The sequence below is a fragment of the Rutidosis leptorrhynchoides genome, chromosome 11 (assembly GCF_046630445.1).
Source record: "Rutidosis leptorrhynchoides isolate AG116_Rl617_1_P2 chromosome 11, CSIRO_AGI_Rlap_v1, whole genome shotgun sequence".
Taxonomy (NCBI): Eukaryota; Viridiplantae; Streptophyta; class Magnoliopsida; order Asterales; family Asteraceae; genus Rutidosis; species Rutidosis leptorrhynchoides.
The window spans coordinates 129,168,735-129,181,707 of record NC_092343.1 but is presented as its reverse complement, the minus strand read 5'-3'; the positions used below and the strand labels follow the sequence as shown (position 1 = coordinate 129,181,707).

Below are 12,973 nucleotides of genomic sequence, written 5' to 3'. Positions count from 1 at the left end.
AGGTTATGAACAAAGTTACTACCTCAAGTTACTTGGACAAGATTGCTGTAAAAGAGGAGTAAGAACCTAGAACCAAAAGAGTGATGGAATTGGATGAAAGATTGGAAGTAAACTTGTGTTCTTGAAAGGATTCTTGAAGTGTTCTTGTATGGTTTTTCTTATGATGATTAAGGGTTGTTTTTGAAGCTAAATGATGGAGAAAATGCTTGGAGATGATCAAGTATGAAGTTAAGAGTATTTTGAGAGAGAAATGGGAGTGTAAGTATGAGAAAATGGGGTGAAGAAATGGTGTGCATGCATAAAAACGTTTTTAGGTTATAAAGGAAAAAAAAGATACCTAACTTTGTTTTCTTGCTAAATAATTCATGCTACTTGACAAATGGTTGGTTCCACATGTTTCTTAATCATTTAAGGCTGCTAAGGAGCAGATTTTTATTGGTATATACCAATAGTAAATACATCTAGAAGCTGCGTATGATACGGGTACATATACCCTAGATATACGTGTAGAAATCTTTGAGAAAACGGAACGAGGATTCAAATATAGCTATCTTTTGTAAATATACTTATATTGTTTTATGTATGTAAGCCCTTTAAAAGTGATAAAATACATATCTATACGATGCATGTATAAGTATTATAGGTTATAAGTATTTATGTCGAAGAACGTTACGTATAGTTATCGTTTTGAAAACTTAAGTTAGTAGTTTCAAAATATACTTATAACTCATTGTTATTAGTACCCAATGAGATGTTAAACATCCTTAGATCATGTTAAATATATATAAATACATATATATACATAAACGTATAATTATCGTATGTTATATAGTTCGTGATATCATCGGTCAAATTGGACGGTCAAACGTTGTGTAAAACTCTTTTCAAAAACATAAATCTCAACAATTTAGATTGCTTATCATGTTGGTAAGGTTTAATTTATGTAAATATTAATCTTATAAGTATAAATTAATCGAAAAAGTCCGGGTCATTACAGTTACTATAAAATATCATTATTATTATTATTATTTTAAATAGAATTATTATTTTAAAGATAATATTAAAAATTATCGTAAATATTAAAGTTATCATAATTAGAATTATAGTTTATCATAATGTCATCTTAGTAATTATAAATATTGATATTTTTATAATAATAATTATTATTACAAAATAATACAACTTTTACTTACTATCATTATAGATATTATTTTATCAAATAAATATGTGATACAAACATATTTTACTACGTGTAGTAACTTACTTTAATAATACCTATCATATTATCTTTATGATATTAAATGAACCCTATAAATTTTATTACTTAATATATATAAAAGTATATTTTATTATATAAATTTAATATAAAATTTTATTTATTAATAAATAAATTATATTATTTACTCTAATAAATCTTTTAAAAATATTTAAAAATATAAAACAACGATATTTAAACTATATATTAATCATGTATAGATTTTTGGAAATTATTTTGAGTCAAATTTACTTTTGTTGACTTTTGCATATTAGTCTCGAGCATTAGGATTGTGGTACACTATGACTTGACCTAATTTGTTAGACAAATATTGACCAACACGTAAATATATATATTTAATTTAGGTTCATGAATCCGAGGCCAACCTTGCACTTGTTCAATGACATTATATGTATTTTTACTACGAAATACAGTATGGTGAGTTTCATTTGCCTTTTTACCCTTTATATTTTTGGGACTGAGAATACATGCGCTTTTATAAATGTTTGACGAAATAGACACAAGTAATTGAAACTACATTCTATGGTTGAATTATCGAAATCGAATATGCCCCTTTTTATTAAAGTCTGGTAATCTAAGAATTAGGGAACAGACACCCTAATTGACGCGAATCCTAAAGATAGATCTATTGGGCCTAACAAACCCCATCCAAAGTACCGGATGCTTTAGTACTTCGAAATTTATATCATGTACGAAGGAGGATCCCGAAATGATAGGGGATATTCTTATATGTATCTAGTTAATGTCGGTTACCAGGTGTTCACCATATGAATGATTATTTTTGTCTCTATGCATGGGACGTATATTTATGAGAACTGGAAATGAAATTTTTGTGGTCCATTAAAATGATGGAAATAAATGATTATGATAAACTAATGAACTCACCAACCTTTTGGTTGATACTTTAAAGCATGTTTATTCTCAGGTGTTAAAGAAATCTTCCGCTGTGCATTTGCTCATTTTAAAGATATTACTTGGAGTCTTTCATAGCATATTTCGAAGAACGTTGCATTCGAGTCATTGAGTTCATCAAAGATTATTATTAAATCAATTTATAGTTGGATAGTGGATATTATGAAATGGTATGCATGCCTGTCAATTTTCAATGTAAAGAAAGTTTGTCTTTTAAAAACGAATGCAATGTTTGTAAAATGTATCATATAGAGGTCAAATACCTCGCAATGTAATCAACTATTGTGAATCGTTTATAATGTATATGAACGGGTCCTTTCAGAACAAGGGGGTGAATATGATTTAGAATAGTAGATATTACGTAATCGTTGCGAGCTATTCTGAAAATGATTTAGAATAGTAGATATTACGTAATCGTTGCGAGCTATTCTGAAAATGGTGTTTCGGACCGGTAAGTGCTTCGGGTTCTTTGCCAAGAGGGAAATTTGGTGGGTGGAAAGGATCGCCTTCTTCCTGTCTCCATGGGTTAAGTCGACTACGAACCCATCCCCAATTCATCCAGAATTGATGATGGCTAATTGGTTGATCCATTCCGATTACACTGCTTTCGGAGCTCAGGTAGAACTCCATATCAGAATAACTGTCAGAATCCGAGGAACTCGAAGTAGTAGCATAATTCATCTTACACGGTTATACAAAGAATTTTGGATATGAAATGATTTTCAGATATCGGATGATATTCTAATTACATAGAATACCTATATATAGTATAAGGGATCCCGCAGATTATGGAGGAACTTTCGGAAGCTGTCAGGCAAAGTTTACAGTAACAGATACGCTAAGATATGAATTTTGTCTATACACTATTCATGCAATCAATGCAGTAAGACGTGTCTAGACTAAGAATGATAAGTAGGTAATTTTTGACAAGAAATGATAAGCAAAACTTTTGACATGCAGAAATGGTCGAAGTCCAGACTCACTAATGCATCATAACAACTATCAGTTAGACACAATAATGCAAGACCTGGTTTGCTAAGACCAACACTTTGATACCAACTGAAATGCCCCTTCCAAATCTCTTTAGACGTAGTACATCATTCATCGATTTCATTGCGAGGTATTGACCTCTATATGATACGTTTTGTAAACATTGCATTCTTTTGAAATGGTACACTATCAATTGAATATATATATATCCAAGGTTTTCGACATTTGATGATTTCTACGTATAAAAAATCATCGTAAATAATAATTTTTGATAATACATCCGTTGACAATACAGTCAAAATAAGATACATGGTGATGATTTTGTGAATGCATAGTTTTCTAGAATAAAGCATGTATGACTCCATGCACATAGCTTGTATAACGTATAAGCAAACAGTGGAAGACTTCTAGGGACCTGAGAATAAACATGCTTAAAAGTGTCAACACAAAGTTTGGTGAGTTCATATTTTTAATATCGCGCATAATCTGTATATAAAGGTGGACCACAAGATTTCAGTTATTTCATCCAAAATGTTTATCAAAATATTCTACAAAATTGAGCACCTTGGTAACTAAACTTAACATATATATAATAAGTACCCCTTTTTTAATATACATGCAACCAACATGTACAATACACGCAAACCAACATGTACTAAACTCAAATAGCATACGTCCGCTTTATATTTCAGGCTAGGGTCTCTATACCTGGAACGGACGGGGATGTCAAGCCCTATGGATCCATATACAACTACTCGCGCCCACCAGTTCTTATAACCAGCAGTTACTAGTTACCAAAGCTAAGGGATTTTCGGTTTAAACTCAGTGTAGAATTAAGTATGTACTTGTGTCCATTACGTATAAATAAAGTACATGTATTCTCAACCCAAAAATATTTAAAGCATTTAAAAAGGGAGACTATAAACTCACATATCAATATTGTGGTTTAATATTGTAGGAAAAGTATGCAGACACAACGAAGATGACAAATGAAAGGTTAGCCTTTGATTCACGAACAATACCCATGGACATCACCCATAACCTCCTTAGCCATAACTCATAAATTTCTTAGCTTTAACCAGTTTGAAAACCCATTTTTATAATCACCCAAACATAACATCGTCGTAGTATTTTATGTATACTAATAATATCTTGAAATAATACGGAGTAAATATATATGTGTAAATCGATTGAGAGATATTAGAGAAAAATATTTTCAAGTTTTATGAAATAATGAAACCTATTGAATTCTATTTATAATAGATTTTTAAATTATTAAAGTGAATTATTAAAGTTTGAATTATTAAAGTGAATTATTAAAGCATGAATTATTAAAGTGAATTATTAAAGTATGAATTATTAAAGTGAATTATTAAAGTGAATTATTAAAGTATAAATTATTAAAGTGAATTATTAAAGTTAAAGTAAAGTGAAAGTATAAAACTATGTACGTATAATACGCGTATAAATATATATAATATTCATTTAAATCGTTATATATATTTAATAAAATAAAATATAAATATCGTTATCTTTTAATATTTTGAAAACATTTAATATTTAAATATATAATATATAAATATTTTCTAACAATATATTTTTGTTACGTCGTAATATATATATATATATATATATATATATATATATATATATATATATATATATTAACATTTTGAAACATAAGTTTGTACATTTTATATTTGAAACACGATATTTATATATGAAATTGAGATCTTGTAACCTTAATTATATAAAATTTAGTTTTTCAAAACTAATTATATTCCTAATTTTTAAAAACATTTTAATAATAGAAGTTATTTTACCGTTTTCATTTAAGAAAGTAAAATCATATAATATATATATCTTCACGGGTTTTAAGTTTTAAATTATAGTTTGTTCGTGAACCACAGGGTAAAGTCTAATGGAAATTATTGTAAAGCATGCATTGAAAAATGAGCATGAATCTCCACTAACTTTTTCTAACTCCCGTTATATGACACTTTGTTCTAACATGTAGATTTACTTTACCATCTATTCCAAATACTGTCAAAAAGGGAAAGATTTCCTAAATCAAAGTGGACCTCACAATAGAGACCCGTAACAATATCACAATAGCTATGGAATTGTTAAATGCTAACAAAATATCTTCTAATTCAATCATTTGGCATTATCGTTTAATTCCGTAGATAAATATATATTACATATATATTTAAAACAATTACGTTTAATGCAAAGCATTATACCTTTAATTCTCTGTTTGCGTTTTCAAGTTATAATATATATATATATATATATATATATATATATATATATATATACATACATACATATCTATTTACATATAATTGTTCGTGAATCGTCGGTACTGGTCGAGGTTAAATGAATGTACGAAAATAATTCAAAATTTTTGAGATTCAACATTACAGACTTTGCTTATCGTGTCGAAAATATTAAATCATATAAAGATTAAGTTTAAAATTTGGTCGGAAATTTTTGGGTCGTCACAGGTATCGACATGCTTCGATAATATATACGCTATATGCATAATCATTCTAAAAAAAAAAAACAACAACGTAACCTGACATGCTAATTTTCTGGTTCCATAACGTGTTAACAGGAAGTCGCTCCTGTTGAGGAAGTCGATACTTGGATGAGTCCAATCATTGTGTATCTCAAGAACGGTACGCTACTTGTTGATAGGGTGGTGGCAAGAAAAATTAGAATGAAAGCACCCTCTTAAATTTGAGTCCCTCGAGGTTAGGTCGGCGAATAGTTTGGCCAAAATCCATCTCTGCAAGAAAAGGTAAATGTTAAATATAAATAAAAATGGAACGAGGAAACTTACAAAGAACGCTACGGCATGAAGAGCATACCCGTTCCATTATAAAGTACCATTGGAACTTTATTCGCCCAAGGCCAGTAACATCGAACGTTACCGAGCTTCAGCATCACCTCGCCGTAAGGACGCATGTCAAGTTCAGTGTCCTTACAGAAATTGAACAAATCCTGTTCTTCTAGAGTCAAGTCCGGCGTCTTGGACAGTTCTGGAGAAAGACTGAAGCGCCACGGAACCAAGTGGGCATACCCTTCGCCTAGCGCATCCCGATGTACAAACACAAACATATCCCTCCAATCATGAAGAGATGGGGATTTCTTCGAGGTGAAGTTGCACTTCTTCTCGAATGTATACCAACCCTTCCCGGAGGCCGACAACTTGAACGTCGCACGGAACACTTTCAAGAGCGCCGGTCAATTTTGTCCTCTAAAGAACATCTCGAATATAATCACGCGTTGCCACGCGTGAGGGTGGAGTTGTGAAACGCCGATTTGATAATGTCCCAAAACCGATGCAACGAATGGCGTAAGTGGTAAACGCAAGTTTCCCATAGATATCGCCTTCAGGTACAACGTGAAGTAGTCGGTTGGCGGATTATGTGCACGTTGTTCGTCCGTGGATACCATTATACGCCATCCGGCAAGCGGTGGATAATCGGCAATGTACTGCTCTAACAAGTCAGTGGTCACGTTGCTATACTTCTGCTCTACATCAGCCTTCGACATGATGAATACACTGACCTTCGAAACAAAGAAATATGGCACGCGAATAGAGAATGCAAGACACGCGAAGCTAACAGGAGTAGAATTAAATATTAATTTGTAAGCGCAAGGGGTAAGTAAAAATGAGAGGGTTAAAGCCCCTATTTATAGGAAATTCCTTGAGTGGGCCTCGGCTATGGGCTTTCATCCTGAGCGTACACGTGTCTTTTCACCGTCAGTTCATAGCCGTTGGATTCGCGTCGTTCCACTTCTTACAGCTGTAACAATGATGGCGTTTACCTAGGGAACAGCATGTTTGGCGGCTGATTGAACGTTTTCGATGTCAGAATCACTCATGATGTTATTTAAACATTATAAAATTCAATTAATCATCATTTTATAATGCATAAATACCATCATTTCGCATGCCGTATCGCTTATGATATGTTTACATTTTCGGACTAAGTTTGGTCATGTACAAGTACAGTTTGTACCCAACCAAACTAGGGGGACTTAATGACGTACGTCACGTCATGCCCCGTCACGTGCCTAGTCACGTGTAACACATGACGTCTGGCACACGATCCTGTCGGGAACCTAAGGCCGTGTCACGTGAAGGAACGTGATGTTCAGTTAAATGGTCAAACTTGTGTATTCAAGTCACCTCCACGTGACTGGTAACGTGACGTCCTCAAGAGGTTGACTTGGTATTGCTGAACTGGACTATAACTCTATATTTCAGGAACGTGGAGAACTTGGAGTAGGTTGTAGGCATGATTAGAAGGTTCTAGTGGCAGTTATGGATCGTGGGTGCTATTATAGTGGTTATTATGCATAACCGTCAATTATCAATCTATAAATAGCACCCCCAGGACTCATTTAAAGGCTAATCAATCAATCAATTAATCAACTTACACACACTAATCTTCTCTTCAAGCTTACCTTGGAGGCTCAGTAAAAGACAAACAACACCACACCCTTCATATCTCATTCAGCCGGAGGAACCACTTCCGAAGGTTAGATTCCATTCTATTCACCTGCACTCGAACCGAACAATTTTGGTTCGATCAATTAACATTATAAAAACACTAAACAATGAAACAAATACGAACATTAAAGTCCACAGTGAATTTGAGGGGATCCTTAATAGAAGAAAGCTTCGATTGAGCAGCAGAATTAACTTCGTTCAGTTTTTGATTTAATCTCTCTGTTACGATTTGTTCTTCAGCTGCATCGATGTCATGCATATTTGATTTTCTTTCTATTTATTTTTTGGTTCGTTCAATTTGGGGGATATGACATAGGGTTTTATCTAGGTCTTGGTGATTATTTCTTATAAATATCGTTTTTTGATTATTTCTTACGCAAAGGGTTTTGTGATTATTTCTTGCACAAAGGGTTTAGTGGTTGTGCACATGTTCATCGTGCTCTTTTTAATTTACATTGTTACACTTTGACCCTTGCCTATTTAGCATTTTAACGAATTACCGTTAAAGGATTTATCAATCTGTCACGGTTTATTAATAGAGCTTGTGTCAAGCACGTGACTCTAAAGGAAACAAGCAACAACAAACTTAATAGAAGTAACAGTATTAGTAGTATAAATGCCACTCTTAGATGTAAGATTAGGGCAGTTATGATTTGTACTGTGTGAAAACACTTGTTCTCCCTTCATTTCTGTAATCTTAGATTGTAACAACAATTTCACTTTAATTGTGATCTCAATCTTTTGTAATCAATTTCAATGCTCGATTCTTTCTCTAAAGCTTTCAGGTTGATTACTAGGGCTTCGATCTGTAGAGATTCAGGAAGTTCATAACAATTGGTATCAAGAGCAATTTTCTGGGCAATTTGCAAAATCAAGATTAAAGAAATCGAAGTTTTAAAGGTCTGTCTATGGAGGCTATTGGAAAAACAAAACTGGATCAAGAATTTAAACAAGAAATAGGCGATTCTATCAAACAATCTCTCCAGGATGTCTGCAATTCTATCAAGAATTTAAACACGAAATTGACAATGGTTGAAAATAGTCAGGAGTTCTTGATTAGTGAAATACAAAGCCTGCGAGAAGAAAAACAAGGTATGAGACGAAATTTAAAATTTTCAAGTAATGTCTTTAGCAAATCAGGACGTAAACTGGATTTGGTTGGTGAATTGAAAGCATCTAGGTTAAATAATAGTGATGATGCAGACAAAACTGAAAGTAAGAAATATACACAACATGTGTTTGATGAAATGCCTACAAGAAAAGGATTTAAACAAGATAAGACAGTGGAAGAATATTATGATGCTTTTCATTCTTTATATGATAAGATGTGTTTGGATGAAGGGTATGTCATTAGTCTTTTCATTTGGGGATTGAAACCAGAAGTCAATAGTGGTGTTAGCGTGTTCAACCCGAAAAGCCTTCATGATGCTTATTGTTTGGCTATGGTACAAGAGGATATCAACAATGTCATGAGAAAAAGAACCAATCCTTCGTTGTTGCATATTCATAGTCCTAGTGTTTCAAATGAAGTGAAGAATGACAACATTATTGTAGCTGATAATGAAAGGCTGAATGAGAGGCCGAGCAACATTTCTTTGGAATCAATATCTTCTTTAGAAGTTAAAGATTCAAGCATCGTAGGAAACAACAATGATATATCAGGTATTTGTGAAAAGTTTAATAAAGATAATCAAAGCAAGGTTAGTCCGACATTAGTAGAAGAGGAAATCAAAGTTATAGGTCTGGTTAGTGGTAAAGAATCCAATAATAGGGTTGTTGGAAATCAAAATTATAGGGCAGAAGGAGCTATGTCTACTAAACAAGCTATTGTCGAGATAACAGTTAATAATAATCCATTTGTGTTATCAAAAGTGGCTACCTCTGAGAAGACTGTTGTTAGAGATTTAAAGTCTGTGAACCGATCTCAAGCTGATATTAACAAAAGCGCGAATATAATAGCTGCTTAGAGAAGAAAGCATGAGTACCTTTCTAATTACCTTAAGTGCAGACATGGACTAACTGATATGGAGTGGGTCTTAGCTAGCGAGTTTGCTTTGATCCTAAACTATAAGGATCGATTCAAAAGGAAGGTAATGATGTACTTGTGGCCCAAATGGAAGTCTAAGCAGTTGATTGTTACTAATTTGTTGGGTCAGGAGATTCTAGTTTTACATGTAAATGGGAGTGGGAAATTTAAAAAAGGTAGAGGTAAAGTGGGTCAATGGTTTCTTGATGAAGAGGCAATTCAAAACTATATTCATCAACTTGTATCAATTAGTGACTTGGAAACAGATCAAATATGGTGTAGAGTGACATGCCATGGGTTGGTGCATATATGCTTTGTGTTGTTGGAAGATATCAAGAATCATGTCCACAACTACAAGACGCAAGTTGTTGAACAGCAACTGCAACATTGGCAACAACTCATTTATGTGGAACATATTATGCAAGGGTATTACACAGATGGGTCGAACGCAAGCTATGTAATAAGGATCAAAATGAGGCCTATCAACATGGCTACCTTCTTCAGCAAACGTAGCAGGTTTTTTGTCGAATTTATAAACTACTGGCAGATTTCACTCATAACCTTAGTTACGGGTCAGTTTATTGTTGTTGTTGGAGCCTCACTACAAGGTACACTAAGAATACATATTAGTCTTGTTCAAGGATTAGGGCTTGGGTACAAATACGGGCTTGCAATCTGCTTTTGTTCTTTGCAACTTTATGTTGGAAGATCCTTAGTTACACTTGGGAAAAACTCATGGTGGCGAAATCATAACATGTGTGTTGTTGTAGTCTTAAGTGGTCTTGGGTTGAATCATGCAGCCACAAACCTCTGTTCATTTGAGCAAAGGAGGATTATCGTGCATAGATTTTTCGAGATGATTGGTTGTTCATCCTCTATTGTTGATCTTGGTGGAAATGTACTTGGTTCCATACAAGGAACCATCGAGTTCCATAACGTGTATTTGGTTAGTTGGCCCATGTCTTCAATTTTAAGTGGCTTTCAATTTTATAAAGAGATTCTTGAGGACAAGAATCGTTTCAAGGAGGGTGGATTATTATGGGTATTATTGGTAAGACGTGCAAGGCACGTGCATCTGAATCAAACACGTTCTATTGTGCAAGGCACATGCTACAGTTGAAGATGTATTGACCAATAACTGAATCAGTTGGGACACTTCAATTAAATCAACATATAAGTAGTTCGATCACTAGTGAAGGGATTAGCTTATGATTTGTATTGTGTGAAAACACTTCTCTCCCTACTTTTTCTGTAAACTTTAGATTGTAACAACAATGTCATCTTAATTGTGGTTTCAATCTTTTGTAATCAATTTCAAGGCTCGTTTCTTTCTTCAAAGGTTTCAGGTTGATTACTAGGGCTTCTCCAATTTGTATATAGAAATGAAGGGAGAACAAGTGTTTTCACACAGTACAAATCATAACTACCCTAATCTTACATCTAAGAGTGGTATTTATACTACTAATACTGTTATTTCTATTAAGTTTGTTGTTGCTTGTTTCCTTTAGAGTCACGTGCTTGGCACAAGCTCTATTAATAAACCCATGACACAATCATAGCCAAAATAGTTAAAGCATAAATCAAAATACATGAAGTATACATTTATTTATTTATGAATCAATCATAGCCAAAATATGAATGTATACATGAAGTATACATTCATATTTGATTTATCAATACCATACAAGCCATTATTGTGGAAAATTTCAGATGATATGTTCTTTAACAGGTGCAATATTAATTTTGTTATGTTGACCATTTGTACACTTCAATGTACGTATAGCTCACAAACTGGACAAACGATATATAAATACAGTATACATTTATTTATTTATTTATTTATTTATTTTGCTTATTGTTGATTTCTTTTACTTTCATTCGTTTTAATTTGGTTTTCTTTAAAATGCGTACAGGAGAAGTGTCACTGCATTTCTAGAAGTGTTTACGATTAATTATGATATACGAATGTTTGCAGCGTAGAGACGGAGTATAATAGGGGCAGGGGTGAGCCCTGACCACCCCATAACAATTTGGACTATGTAGTAATGTTTTTTATTTCTAAGGGTTCAATATGAAATTACTTGCAATTGGACCATTGACACTTGCAATTTTAGGGGTTTGAAAAAATTGAGTTTTTTAATTTACTTTCTCTCTTAATCCCAACCTACTTTTTTTTTTCTTTTTTCTTTTTAATTCTACTAGTAGTGATTAGAATATGGCTGGAGATCAAAGTCCATCCATTGCAAAAGGTATACTCCTCATTATTTTTTTTATTTTTTTTTTTGAAAAGCTGAAAGAATTTAAAAGCCACCTGTAAAGTCAAAGTACAAGGAAAGTGCGAAGACGCGAGCTACAAATAAACACCAGGAATTACAACACCACAATATTCCTTATTTATATATATATATATATATATATATATATATATATATATATATATATATATATATATATATATATATATATATATATATATATATATATATATATATATATATATATATATATATATATAATATAATTCATCATACAGAGTTAATACAATATGTCCAACCTCCTCTTTTATAAGGTTTAGTTATTTAGTTATATTTATAAATAAACTAAATTTTAGTATCTTTGATTTTTTAAGTTGTGTTATTTAATTATACGTTTGGTTTTTGATATCTGAGTAAGATTGACATGGAACTCTACTAGTTAATCAAATTAATAACTTTGTAATAAGATGCCAGACGATTTTCTTGCATTTAACTTGGTAGTTATATCGAAAGAGAAATTGCACAAATGTTTGATTCAGAGTTTGTAATTGATGAGTTTAAGAACCACAAGGGTCGTCGAACTGTGTTGTAGTACTTTTTTTATGACTGCTTTATTTATATGACACTACATGTTTTGTTTGATTTAACTCGGCCACCCTCGAGTTCTTCTTCAAGCTCCGTCCCTATGACTGCGGGTCTATGAAAGGTATTTGCAGTTGATTATTTTGTTACACAATAGGTTAGATTTGGTTGAGTGCCTTATATCTGTCTATTTATTTTCTGTGTCTGCAAGATGATGTATATGATACTTATGTTGTATTAAGACGATTAGTGTATTCAAATGTTGACCGTTACTCGAGTCTCGAAACTTGATAGGTACTATTATTTTATGTGTTTTGTCGTGATGGTAAATTTTCTCATCGTTTGTTGTTTAATAATGGGTTGTCTGACTTGGATTTCCCTTAATGTTTGCATCTATTGTTAGTAAT

At 32.6% G+C, this 12,973-nt stretch overlaps 1 protein-coding gene across 1 annotated transcript in view; it reads right to left on the bottom strand.

The window, feature by feature from the left end:
• LOC139874939 (uncharacterized) overlaps nt 1-7,962 on the bottom strand; it is a 216,794-nt gene extending 208,832 nt beyond the window's left edge. The window contains exon 1 of the mRNA XM_071862329.1: nt 7,840-7,962. Within this exon, the coding sequence (XP_071718430.1) occupies nt 7,840-7,962 (123 nt within the window). The remainder of the gene's footprint in view (nt 1-7,839) is intronic.
• Nucleotides 7,963-12,973: the final 5,011 nt, after the last annotated feature.